The 13,365-nt window shown below is 37.6% G+C and overlaps 1 protein-coding gene across 5 annotated transcripts in view; it reads left to right on the top strand.

Annotated features, from left to right (window-relative positions):
* Positions 1 to 11,496, top strand: part of NIPBL (Nipped-B homolog (Drosophila)) — a 152,851-nt gene extending 141,355 nt beyond the window's left edge. For 3 of the 5 annotated variants that reach the window (XM_014947586.1, XM_014947584.1, XM_014947587.1), the window contains 9 exons: positions 2,388 to 2,561; positions 3,104 to 3,294; positions 4,064 to 4,171; positions 5,452 to 5,652; positions 6,069 to 6,215; positions 8,005 to 8,300; positions 8,623 to 8,797; positions 9,439 to 9,624; positions 10,493 to 10,858. In XM_014947586.1, coding sequence (XP_014803072.1) covers positions 2,388 to 2,561; positions 3,104 to 3,294; positions 4,064 to 4,171; positions 5,452 to 5,652; positions 6,069 to 6,215; positions 8,005 to 8,300; positions 8,623 to 8,797; positions 9,439 to 9,624; positions 10,493 to 10,858 — 1,844 coding nt within the window. Of the gene's footprint in view, positions 1 to 2,387; positions 2,562 to 3,103; positions 3,295 to 4,063; positions 4,172 to 5,451; positions 5,653 to 6,068; positions 6,216 to 8,004; positions 8,301 to 8,622; positions 8,798 to 9,438; positions 9,625 to 10,492 lie in introns of all 5 variants that reach the window. The other 2 variants (XM_014947588.1, XM_014947585.1) reach the window with 1 other exon arrangement.
* Positions 11,497 to 13,365: the final 1,869 nt, after the last annotated feature.

Genomic DNA, 13,365 nt, shown 5'->3' with positions numbered 1-13,365 from the left:
GTGGAGGGCTCTGAGTGAATCTTGATTTGGTATTCTGTGAGAAACTATTTCAGACAACTCTGTGGGGTTAATGGCTTTAGAGTTGCTTCTGTAGAGGAGCAATGCTATGGTTTTCTGGACTAGTTGGAGTTTTCCTAGGCATTACATCAAGGTGCACAACACTTACTGTAGTCCAGCCCAATTTAATTGTCCTCTACAGAATATTGCAGGGCTGTCTTTCTAACTGTAGACATGATTGCTCTTCTCATGGATGTAGAGAATGTTGCAGTCGCCAAAAATATTTCTAAATTATAGACTAAACTGTGATCGGTTTGGGGGAAAGGAGGGCAAGCAGGGGTGGCTGTCAGTAGACCTTCAGATTTTTTTCTCTGCCTGTAAGCATATCAGTCTTTATTTTAATTAAAATTCAGGGAACTGTTTTCATTGATATCTTGATCTCATCCACGTACTAGTTCCAGTTTGAAGGTAGCTGTTGGATGTGTGGACGTGTGGTAGACAGTGCAAAATTCCACCTTACAGGCTGGTGATTGAGCAAAGTTGTCAAAGCCATTCAACAATTGTGTGCAGAAATAAGATGAAAATGACTTGCAAGCTAATTCAACTTTTATATGCAGGCATCATGTGAAGAGTCTGTACTTTCCTATCACCAATTATTCATGTGACATTTCAGTAAGGACACTCAACAGTTTTAGCCTTTGCTTTGGGATGTGCCCCTGTTGTTGGGGGATTAAGCATAACCATGGTTATGGTTACACTTCTCTTACAGATGTGTACTTGCAAGGCAGGTTGAGGATGCAAAATTATATTAGTAAATTTAGCAAAACCTGCAAATATCTAACATCTGGTATCTTACTCAGCCAAGTTCAGTGCTTCCTCTTAAGGCTCTTAACAGAGTGAAAACAAAAGTAGGAAGAGAAGTGGTGTGAGGGCAGCCCTTAAAAGAATGCATCAAGTGTCTTTTTTCATCTCCTATGACAAATTCTTACACCAAGTAAGATTTCTGCCCCTCTTACAGGGGATGGAAAAATAAGAATAGCCCTGAGATTACTGGTGGTTTTAGACTCCTTTAAGTGAATGAAGGTAAAAAAGTGTTATGGTTTGTTACACAATCACGCAGGTGCTTTTCATTTTTAAATTTAACCTTAAGAAATGGGTTAGACTTGCACAGAGGTGGTCAATTTATAAACATCAATATACACCTGTATGGAGTGCACAGTTACACCGCATATACCAAAGACCATCATCATCCTTTTTCACCTCTCTCCCCTCCTCCTCACCTGCTTCTCTCTGGTTCTTGACTGAAATGAGATCTTAAACATGCTGAGCTCTTGCCCTGGACTCAGACTTTACCTACAGTGTCTTTTCTGTGTGTATGGAGTCAGTTTTAAAAACTTGAGTCAGGTCTTCCCTTTGTTACAGCTGGTTTTATACATTGCTTTTGTATAATTTTATTTGCTTCCATTTTTTCTCCATTCTTTTCCGTTCTTATATTTGCTGTGTGTTGATTTGGAATCTTAGTTTCCTGTAGTCATAAAAGATACATTTAATGTCTGCTTTTCTTGAAGTGTCTTAAAATAAATCAAATAGTTAAATGTAATTTAAATTGGGATGTTATGGTCCCATTACTGGTTTTTTATGATACTCTGTAAGAGTTTGTCAGCAGCACTTCTAAACGTATATACATGATCTAAAATGATATACATTGTCACTAATTTAGAAAAGTTTCTATGAAATACAGACTAAGAACAACCGTACCTTGAACAAGGGTCAGGTGGCAGCTAAAAACAATTCTGTAGTGTGTGTCTTCCAACAGATGTAGTCTTGGGAATGCTTGAAGCAGTTTTCAGAAGAAGACCTTAATAAGTATATGAATAATGACAGCAAGAGGTATAAATTTTAGTTCGCTGGGGTTTTTTTAAACTTAGCATTTTATTTTTAAGTACTTGTGATGTTTATCATTTTTTCCACATTTGCTCTGCCTCCGTCTGAATAACTTTTCTCCAAATGTGTTAGAAAAACAATGGGTAGTTTTTAGTACTGTTCCTCCCTTGTTTTTCTGAAAGCTCCTAGTCATTCAGATGAAGGCCCTAGGCTGGACTTGCTTCCAGACCTGTGTACCTGTTCTTAGTGTGGCTGCCCTGGGTTTGCACCCCGTCCTTATCCATCAGACAGAGTCATGGCTAATAGAGCTGTCGTGGCTAACAGAGCTCCTTATAAGCTATGGATGCTGTCCATGTAGGAGAGAAATACTGTATGGACTAGAAAAGGCTATGCTGTTGGGAGGAGGTAGATTTCATACCTGTATTAAGAAGAAAGACTTAAAACGCAGAAATACAATTTCCAGATGATAATAACAAGGCATATTTCCTCTTTCTTTCCACCCTTAGGATTTGCATTTATACAGCACCCAAGTTTAATGTTTGAACAGGAAGTGAAGACTCTGTACAACAGCATCCTTTCAGATAAGAACTGTTCAGTAAACTTAAAAATACAGGTGTTAAAAAACCTCCAGACCTACTTGCAGGAGGAGGATACACGTATGCAGCAGGCAGACAGAGACTGTAAGTGTTGAGTTCTTTTGTGCTAAGCAGGCATGCAAAACCTAACCTTCTTGCATAAAATTACTGTATGTGTGAACTGGGTCACTAAAGATTGTTATCTGGTCAGTAATATTGTACCCAAGTGTCTTAGAATAATTTTCAAAAATTCATTTTGTGCATAGGTATGTACACATAATAGACCTACTATTTACTTTCGAGATGTATAAATTCTGGAAGCAACCTGGAATGCATAATTGCTGTAATGATGCTAGTAATACTTTTTGTAAAAATGCCCTCTAAGGTTAATTTGCAGGTAGAAAATAGTAAGTACAACATAAGAAAATTTTTAAATAAAAAACCTTTATTAAGGAACAGGATTTAATTAAGTAATGTCTCTTCAGTTCTATTCATGTATGCTTACTGTCAGACTGTTCTACATTTTATGAGATCATAAACCCATTTTAAGACAGGCACAACTGTAAAGCTTAAAGATCGGCATGCATCAAATAATGGCAAAGATTATGCTGTGGTGAGTGTGCTATTGCTTTTGTCCTTTTTTACAGGGAAAAAAGTAGCAAAACAGGAAGACCTGAAAGAAATGGGTGACATTTCCTCAGGGATGAGCAGTTCCATCATGCAGCTATATCTCAAACAGGTCCTTGAGGCTTTCTTTCATACCCAGTCCAGCGTACGCCACTTTGCTCTAAATGTCATTGCACTGACGTTAAACCAGGGTCTCATCCATCCTGTTCAGGTACAGTAGGCTTTTATGATGCAGGTATTTGTTACACAGGATTTCAGAGGTTTTGCATTTGTTACATAAATTTCCAGTTTTTCTCTTCCAACTGTGTTCCGGTAGTTTTTTAGTGTAGCAAGAGCCTTTGCAGAAAGCATGTTATGAAGTTTGTTTTACGTTGTTTAGCTAGTGAGATTCCAAGTACTGTATTTGCTATTTTTGGATCAAGATGTAAAAGCCCAGCCAGTACCTAAAGAGCATGTGTAAATATACATTGGAGCGTATTTCTGTTACAGATTTCAGGTTGGTTTTTTTCATTTGATTCTTTATCCTGGAAAGTATGTCAGCTTGCCTCCACCTTGAATGCCCATATCCTCCGGTTGCTATGGAATTTCAGAGTCACTGCCATCATCCCATTATCGTTTGCTTACGTGATGTTTTTGTAATTATTTTTTATACTGTAGCCATTCTGCATGTTCAATCATAAGTGGTGGGTTTTGGGGTTTTTTTTAATGGCAATTTTTGTAGTGTAAATTGACTTTAGAGTTTGAGAGAAACATAAATATTGCTTGAAACCTCACAAAACTTATATCATTTGGAATGTTGGTCTCATGTATTTGGTACTTTTTGCTTACAAAAGGTAGTCAGGTAGTAAGTTGCATAGAGCTAGCTATTCCAGTTTCTTCAGTAGTCAGAATATAACAAAAACAACAGTGTAGTGAGAGAACAAAGGCTGAGAAAGAGGAGGTACAATGACTCTGAATAATCATTTCATTTGTTTTTCAAGTGTGTGCCATACTTAATTGCTATGGGCACAGATCCAGAGCCCTCTATGCGAAATAAAGCTGACCAGCAGTTGGTGGAAATAGACAAAAAATATGCGGGGTTCATTCACGTAAGTAATTCTAATTTAACTTTTTACAAAATAGTGTTATATTCTCTAGTGGTTTGACACCAGCTGCAGAAAAAGAGTATAAAGTAGCAAATATTAACTATAAGCAGTTGTAAAGAAGATCTTGATTCTTTGATTTCTGTTCTTAGAAACAGAAAGGATGTAATAATTTGGAGTGTCTCTTGCAACCCAAAATTTCCTTTGATTTACAATTTACAGTATTATTTTCCTTACTGAATAGTACTTAAGAGTATTTATTTGGTAAGAGTTAAGGACAGCTGTTTCATAATGTTTAGCAATGATTTTCCTGTGCCAGTGGACTAGGGAAGAGAACACCTTGCAAAAGTAGAAATCCGTAGTGCATACGTATTAGAACATTAAGGCATCAAGGCTTTATAAATTGTAATCCAAGCAGAAGGAGCATAGGAAGCTGTGCAGATCTGAGGAATCTTGCCAAAAGGAAAACCTGAGGGCTAAGTGAGGACTTGTGGAGTTCTGTCATAGTGCCAATACCTCTGCTTGAGAGCTCAAAATGAGCTGCTGCAGCAGCATCTCCTTACTGCAGAAGACCCCAGTCGAGGTTCAGTGTGTGTTTCTACATTGTGCAACTTCTCACATCTGATTGCGTTCCACTGCAGTTGGAGCGTTGCACTGTTGATGTCCTCCAAACCCACACGTAATCCAGTAGATGGAAGGCCACCAGAGGAAGTTTGCTCTGTAGGCAGCTGGGATTCAGGGCAGTGTGTAGCTGCAGAGACAACTTTGCTGAGCAGTAGCAGCAGAGGCGGAACGAGGAGAGTAGGATACGCAGCCTAAATAGAGATTGTTTGTTCTGAAACTAGAGCAGGAGCCTTGAAGTAAGTAAAATCAGCTGGAAATCACAGGTTATATGCAAAAAAACCCCCTCATTTTCTGTTTGATAGTCCTGTTGTACTAATATGGACTCAGTTGTTGGTTTCACTAAAGGTGATGACATCAACATATGTATTTGGCAAAATATTCTTTCATTTTAGTATTCTCGAAAATTGTTTGAATTGGAATACCTGGCTGTAGTGGGTAAACAGATTAGCTGTATGTTTCTAACAGAATTTCGCTCTTGTGAAAGAAAGGCATTCTGGTGTCTTCTACGAGATATGTTATAATCCATTTGCCAACTCAAACAATAGTGTCACTTTGGTGCCTGTTTCAAAGTTAAACTTCAGATGAGCATCCACTTAAAAGGAGTAGGTTTTACTGCTTTGAAAGCAATAGTTTAAATAAAAATAAATACGTTTCCATTTCAGATGAAAGCAGTGGCTGGTATGAAGATGTCTTACCAGGTGCAACAAGCAATTAATACCTGCCCAAAAGATCCCGTGAGAGGTTTTAGACACGATGAATCATCCAGTGCATTGTGTTCACACCTATACTCCATGATCCGAGGGAACCGTCAACACAGACGAGCATTTCTAATTTCTTTACTCAACCTTTTTGATGATACTGCAGTAAGCATCACACTTCCTTCACTTGAAAAGAAATTAAAATACAGCATTATAAGCTTAAATTCTCCTTTTACAATAGATTTTATATGTAATTATTGATCACTTTGTTTCCCTAATGTACTTTGTTTTGCTTTGTAATATAAGATATATAATATCACCTATATAAATAGAACCATTTCCTTTCCATCATTCTGTACCTTTCTATACCCCGTTTGGATTGATCAGAAATAATGTATCTTCAGGTACAACTAAATTTTGCATATATACGAGTCATTTGGAGTGGGTTTGTGGCAATACATGGAATAAAATTTGTGATCATGTTTTTGCTCTAGACTGTTAGGAACACAGGATAAGTGTATAAATCTGAGATACTTGTACATGTATTTATATGTGCTTTTTTTTTTTTTTTTAACTTCCAGAAAACAGAGGTGAATATGCTCTTGTACATAGCAGACAATCTAGCCTGTTTTCCTTATCAAACACAGGAAGAGCCACTGTTTATAATGCATCATATAGACATTACATTGTCAGTTTCTGGTAGCAACCTACTACAGTCATTTAAAGAGGTATGTGCATTTGTATTTTAGTATATTTATTATGGTGGCAACATAAGTTTCTCTATAATTTGGTTGATTTTTCAGTGAATACAGTACTCTTGTTATGGACCAGTGGCATTACTTTGTAACCATTAGTTAAAAACAAGCAACCCTTTCTGTTCTTGCCTCTGGTAGACACTAATTAAAAACTTCCCTTACATTGCTGATTACATTATTAAGAGAGAATGATGAATTTTGAGATCTTAATATCAAATCTGTCTCATTACCTGATATGGCTGAATAATAGTTAGTTGTATGCAACCAGAAGCACGTGAATCCAGAACAATAATGAAATCTAGTTGGCTGTTTATTTTGTTGTCAAGGCGGTGGTGGCAGTTGCATGTGTGTCACCCAAGACACTCTAATACATACACTCTGGCCCCTCGCTTCAAAAGGGACATTGAGCTGCTGGAGCGTGTCCAGAGGAGAGCCACCAAGCTGGTGAGGGGTCTAGAGAACAAGTCATACGAGGAGAGGCTGAGGGAACTGGGCATGTTGAGTTTGGAGAAGAGGAGGCTGAAGGGAGACCTCATTGCCCTCTACAGCTCCCTGAAAGGAGGGTGTCGAGAGGTGGGGGTTGGCCTCTTCTCCCAAGGAAATAATGACAGGAGCAGAAGACATGGTCTGAAGTTGGGGCAGGGGAGGTTTAGATTAGATATTAGGAAGAATTACTTTCCTGAGAGGGTGGTCAGGCACTGGAACAGCTTGCCCAGGAAGGTGGTGGAGTCACCATCCCTGGAGGTATTTAAGAAACATGTAGATGTGGCACTTCAGGGCATGCTCTAGTGCCCAAGATTGTTGGGTGTGGTGATTGTTGTATTGATGAGGTGTTGGATTTTTTGTTTTGGTGTTATGTGTGGTTTTGGTTTGGTTTGGTTTTTTTAATGGTTGGACTCGATGATCTCAATGGTCCCTTCCAACCATGAAGATTCTGTGATTCTGTGATTGTTTATTGCAAAATCAAAGTGCACAATGTATAATGTCTTAAGGCAGCATATAAGAACCTGAATCACGGTATAGTATCTGTTGTTACTGCAATACACAACCCTGTGAGAAAAAGGCCTCTGTTTCTTAAGGACTGTGGTCTCTTCATTTCCCAGACAACTTTAACAGTAGAAAGTGCAAACTGTCAGGAAGCAAACCTGTTTCTAGAATGTCCTGTCTGACTCGTAACTGCAAGTCAGAGCTGATGCCCAGAGAGCACCAGTGCTCTGAATTCTCACCCTGTGAAATTCTGTAGCTATGCAAGTAGTATAACTCATTATTATTATTAACACTGCATATGAATACCTGAAGGTTTCTCTGGTCAGCAGTGTAATTAGTGTCACAGAATTTTAAAAGCTTGGACTAGTCTGTACCAAAGTACAGATGTAAATCTACGTGATGCACAAAAATGATACCCGGCTGGAAGTAAAGCAGAGTTTTCTTCCTGATTTATTGTATTTGGCCTTCTACTGTATTTTACTGTCACTGCTAACAAACTTGAGCAGTCTTTAAAGAATAGCGTGCCAGTGGAGTATTTGTTGCTCAGTTCCTTCTGTACACACCTTGCAAAAAATATGTGGGCTTTGGATCAATTTTTCAGCATCTTTTTGCCATAAATGGTTTTAATTTTTAATATCAAGTTATAGATTAATAACGTTGCTCAGGGAATTCTTGCTAATTTAAGCCAGTAATGGTTTTGAAAGGGTTTTTTAGAAATGTACATGATGCTACTTGCTCTAATTTTGGAATGTGTGTTAACTTCTCTGTCTTGCAGTCTATGGTGAAAGACAAAAAAAAGGAAAGAAAACCATCATCAGATGAGGAGACTGAGAGTGACAGTAACAGTGGCAGTGAGAGTGAAAGTGAGGAGGAAGCTTCTAAACCTCGGAGATTACGGAAGCGAGTAGACTCTGATTCAGATTCTGATGAAGAAAATGATATAAATGCTGTGATGAAATGTTTACCAGAAAATTCAGCTCCTTTAATTGAATTTGCAAATGTCTCCCAAGGCATATTATTACTTTTGATGCTGAAACAGCATTTAAAGAACCTCTGTGGATTCTCTGATAGGTAAGGATATTTAGATAATAGGCCATCTTGTTATCCAGTGAGTTCTTCGTAGGGATCAAGTTTGTAAGGTTATTTTAAAAGTTGATTGTAGTGAATTGTTTAAGCAATAGATTTGTGTAAGAGAAAAAAACCTCAATGTGGTAAGTTGAATGCAATGAAACCTTGGATTAGAAAAAGCAATGATTTCATTTCTTGCCAGGGAGTCTCCTTTATATGGAATAGTAAAATATAAGTACTTATATATGAAGATTTTAAAAGTTTTTTTCTTGAAATTACTTTGGACTTTCCTTAAAAGATCTTCCCTTTTGTTTTCTTCAAACAGTAAAATTCAGAAATATTCTCCATCTGAATCTGCAAAAGTTTATGATAAAGCGATAAACAGGAAGACAGGAGTTCATTTCCATCCGAAACAAACTCTGGATTTTCTGCGGAGTGATATGGCTAATTCCAAGATCACTGAAGAAGTGAAGAGGAGTATAGTAAAACAGTACTTAGATGTAAGTAAAGCTGCTTTGCAGAAAACCTGAAATCCTGTCAGACTAGGTAACACAGTGAGAACTGGAAAGTCGATATTGATGTATTGGATGAACATTTCAAAATGTTACGTTACTGGTAATCTTATGCAATATACTGATAACTCACCACTTCCTTTCAGGTTGTTTAGCAGGACTGTCTTTCAAATAGTAAGAAGTTTAAACGCAATGAAAGTTAGTTTCAACTGAAAGATACTCATCTTTATGGACTATTTTCTAATTTCTGATATCCGTGTTGTGTACCTTTCCCATATGACTTGTTCACTTCATCCCTGACTGTTTCTGTCGTAGGAACAGAGACTATATCTAATGTATTTACTTCCATATCCACACACACCCCCACAGCCCCAAATCTTCACATATCAATTAGAGAAAACTTGCAGTTTTGGAAACACAGGAGGAAAGCTTTTGCATATCTCCTAAGGAAGAGAGAAAAGTAAAAAGTTTGTGGAACAAAGCATAAGCTGTTCAAGTTTGAAGTCTGCCATTTGCTTGGCTCTGTTTCTCTACCTTGCCTTTTTTTTTTTTTTAATTTAATGTAATGTGATATAAATGCATAGTTTAATATTGCAATGTGGACTAATCTTTTTTTTTTCTTTACGTAGTTCAAGCTCCTTATGGAACATTTGGATCCTGATGAAGAGGAAGAAGATGGAGAGGTGTCAGCTAGCACAAATGCTCGGAACAAAGCAATTACCTCGCTGCTTGGAGGAGGCAGCCCTAAAAACAATGCAGCTGAGACAGAGGACGATGAAAGTGATGGGGAGGATAGAGGAGGAGGCACTTCAGGGGTGAGGCGGAGGAGGAGTCAACGTATTTCGCAGCGTATTACGTAAAATGATTTTTATGTGCTTATAAATGTCAGTCTATTATATTAAATGTACACGAAGTTTTTTTTTTTCTTTACGTAGTTCAAGCTCCTTATGGAACATTTGGATCCTGATGAAGAGGAAGAAGATGGAGAGGTGTCAGCTAGCACAAATGCTCGGAACAAAGCAATTACCTCGCTGCTTGGAGGAGGCAGCCCTAAAAACAATGCAGCTGAGACAGAGGACGATGAAAGTGATGGGGAGGATAGAGGAGGAGGCACTTCAGGGGTGAGGCGGAGGAGGAGTCAACGTATTTCGCAGCGTATTACGTAAAATGATTTTTATGTGCTTATAAATGTCAGTCTATTATATTAAATGTACACGAAGTAATGTAATCCACATGAAAGAAAGCATTTTGTAGATAGAGATTCTCTACTTAACCGTTTATACAACTTTTGTAGAAAGTTTAACAGAAAAGACAATAAAAAAAAAACAAACTAGAAAATGAGATTTATCCCGTATAAAAAGTTATTAATTTTCCTTTGGAATGTACTGTGTGTTATCCTTTTTATTGTTGCCAAGTTTTTATGTAGCTTTATGATTCATGTGTATATATAATTTTATATATCAATAAGAGATAAAGACACGGGTACAAATTAAGAGTATGTGGTTTTACAAGGATATGTTAACCCCTTGGCGCTGGCGGTCGCGGTGCGTCTCATTGCCGGCAATGGAATGTGTGCCGGGAAATCCCAACTCCCGGCGTCAAGGGATTAAAAGCAATAAAAGCAATAATTTCACTAAAGTTCTTTTGTGTAACACTTGGTCTTTTTTCCCCCCAATGTTTTAGTCATTGAGAAGGTCAAAACGAAATTCAGACTCTACGGAGTTGGCAGCACAGATGAATGAAAGTGTTGATGTCATGGATGTCATCGCTATTTGCTGTCCAAAGTACAAAGACCGACCACAAATTGCAAGAGTAGTACAGAAAACCAGCAATGGCTTCAGTGTTCAGTGGATGGCAGGCTCCTACAGTGGCTCCTGGACTGAGGCTAAGCGCCGTGATGGCCGCAAACTGGTGCCTTGGGTAGACACTATTAAAGAGTCAGACATTATTTACAAAAAAATTGCTCTAACGAGTGCTAATAAGCTGACTAATAAAGTTGTGCAGACTTTACGATCGCTGTATGCCGCCAAGGATGGAACTTCCAGCTAATGAATTTGTACATGCAGCCAAATTTACAGGAATTGAAATAACAGAAAAACTTGAAATATCAACTTTCTGGCAAAAAAAAAAAAATCAGTTAAATGAAGAGTAAGAATGGAACCTGGGACGCGGGGAAAAAGAAGGAAATGTTTGGTAAACATTTTTGTGGGAGCTTCCTTCGCTGTTGTGCAGCAGAAACTTCTCAGTTCATTTTTACTCCCACTGTATTATAGTTTAACAAAAAAATTGTTTATATCTTGAAAAAAAACCTTTCTGTTTAAAAAAAATAAACAAGTGAATGTTGGAAATTAGTCTGTTAATGTTCTTAATAAAGTGTTCTTGGAGTTTAACCTAGCAGCGGATGGCTTTCTTTAGCTTAGCCCAGTTTCCAGGGAAGCATTGTTTTTCCAGGCTGTAAAATGGCAGAATCTCCTGGATATATAATTTATTCTGTTGAAGAAAAAAAGAAAAAAAAAAAAAAAAAAGGAAAAAAAAAGCATGCAGTATCTATGACCTATCTGCAGGAGGAGTTTTTGTAAATGTAGATTTTGATGTATTAGGTCACCCTGAAATAATACAAGAAAAGGGATCCCCAGCAAATCTGGTGGAACAAATACTGCAATAAATTTTTTTACTTCTCTTTGTTACTTGTCTGTTTCCATTTGAATTTCTTATTGTAAAGATTTGTTTAAATCCATTTATATTATTTTGCAGTCTCTTATGTAAAATTTACTATATTAGTGGTTTTCAAAGCAAGACATAAAATATTGTTTATACAGTTTGTATAGGCTGACTTCTGAATAATTGGTATCTTTTTATTTTTATCCCTTAAAGGGTGTAAACACAAGTTAACTCCAGGGTTTTATTGTATCCTGCAATATTTAGTATTAACTATATGATTTAGCACTGTGCCAAACACATTTTCAAGAGTACATTTTGATATAAAAAGAAACTATAGTTTATTCCTTGTACGCTTCGGTTTCTTTCTAGCGCTGTCCAAATGGTAATTTATGGTAGTTTAAACCCGGGGAAAGCCGAGGGACGATTCCCGGGGGGCAACCGGCCACGTGTGCGTTTTGGGGCGAATACAGAGAGGTTTGTGTCAAGAGGAGGGAGCTGCAGTATCTGAGGAGTGAATGGCTGCGAGTCTGGGTAGTTAATGCTACATTCCTTCACAAATGAATTTTTTGGAGAAAAAAAAGGAAAAAAAAAAAAGTTTGTATATTAGACTATTTTTTTTACTAATTGAAAGATGTTTTCACGTTTTGTAAATTGAAAAAAAAAATGCTATTGGAAGCTTTCGGAAGCGTTTGCTTCGACTGCATCGTCACAGCCTTTCCTAAGCAGTTTGCCTTCGTAGAGAGCAAGAAAAGTAGCCTACTCACGAACAGGAAAAATCTAAAACTGCTAAACTTCTTAGAGGACTTTTAAACCCTGCTGTGTTTTCACATGTATTTATGTAAAACAAGTGTTCCTCGATAAGTAGATCTTCCTTTCTGTTGTTTCTTTTCTTTTACGAACTTAATTTATGGTAGGAGGCTGTTTTTATGAAACTAGCTTGCAGAATTCTAACACGTTACTCGATTTGTGAGGAATAGCAACAGTATTCCAAAATATTCTCATGTACAAAAAAACCCATTAAACTGAAATGATTAATAACTCCTCAGAATCTAGTTAGTAATTGTTCCTATGGGAAATGCTGTTTCACCACTGGAATTTTTCTGAACTGAAATATTTTAGCACCTTTTTGTTTTCACTCTTGATGGTGTTTCCTTCACTGTACAAGAAGTCACCTCTGGGGCTAAGACAGGTGTTGGCAAAGTAGGGAGAAGTAGAAAAAGCAGAAGTTACTCCTCTGCAGCTCTGGAAGCAGGATGGTTTTTTGGAAAATGATGAGATACAGTACTTCTCAGGGCCAGGAGCAGGTTTTATAGCCGGGGATTCATGCTCTGAGAGCAGTAGGGGTTGTAGACGTGTCACACGTTACTACTAGAAAGAGTTGAAAACACAAGGAAACTCACAAATGATAAAACGTAAAAATTTCATACAGATAGTCTAAAATGAAGTTGTCTGTGAGCCATTTCTGATGCTATTTATACTAAAGCATCTTATTTTTAATGGGTAACACAAATATTTCCTTGTTCTTAAACAAACTCTTCCCTGATTATGTGGCTTTCCCCAATAGCAAAGCAGGTTGCTTTATTTCAGTTTGCTTGGTATTTATTGGAATAAAGTTATCAGAAAGAGATTCTAATTAAACAATAGAAATCTGAAGTCTAGAGTTGTCTGAGCTGAGAGGATTTGGGCTGTTTCTCTGTTGTGTGAACCTGCTGAGGGGCGTACGCGTCCCCGCGAGGGACCTGCTGCCTGGAGTGTGATACACACCCATAAAATTAATTATAGATTATTGAATAAATTGTATAAGATTGTCACTAGCTAAGAGTTTAATTTTCCCCCTCTGTGCCACAGAGTAACATCTGGTTTTGTTTGGCCTCTCGGAAAGGTGCAGATGTGTT

This window comes from Calidris pugnax, unplaced genomic scaffold (genome assembly GCF_001431845.1).
Source record: "Calidris pugnax isolate Ruff unplaced genomic scaffold, ASM143184v1 scaffold156, whole genome shotgun sequence".
Lineage (NCBI taxonomy): Eukaryota > Metazoa > Chordata > Aves > Charadriiformes > Scolopacidae > Calidris > Calidris pugnax.
This window is presented reverse-complemented; position numbering and strand designations above follow the sequence as displayed.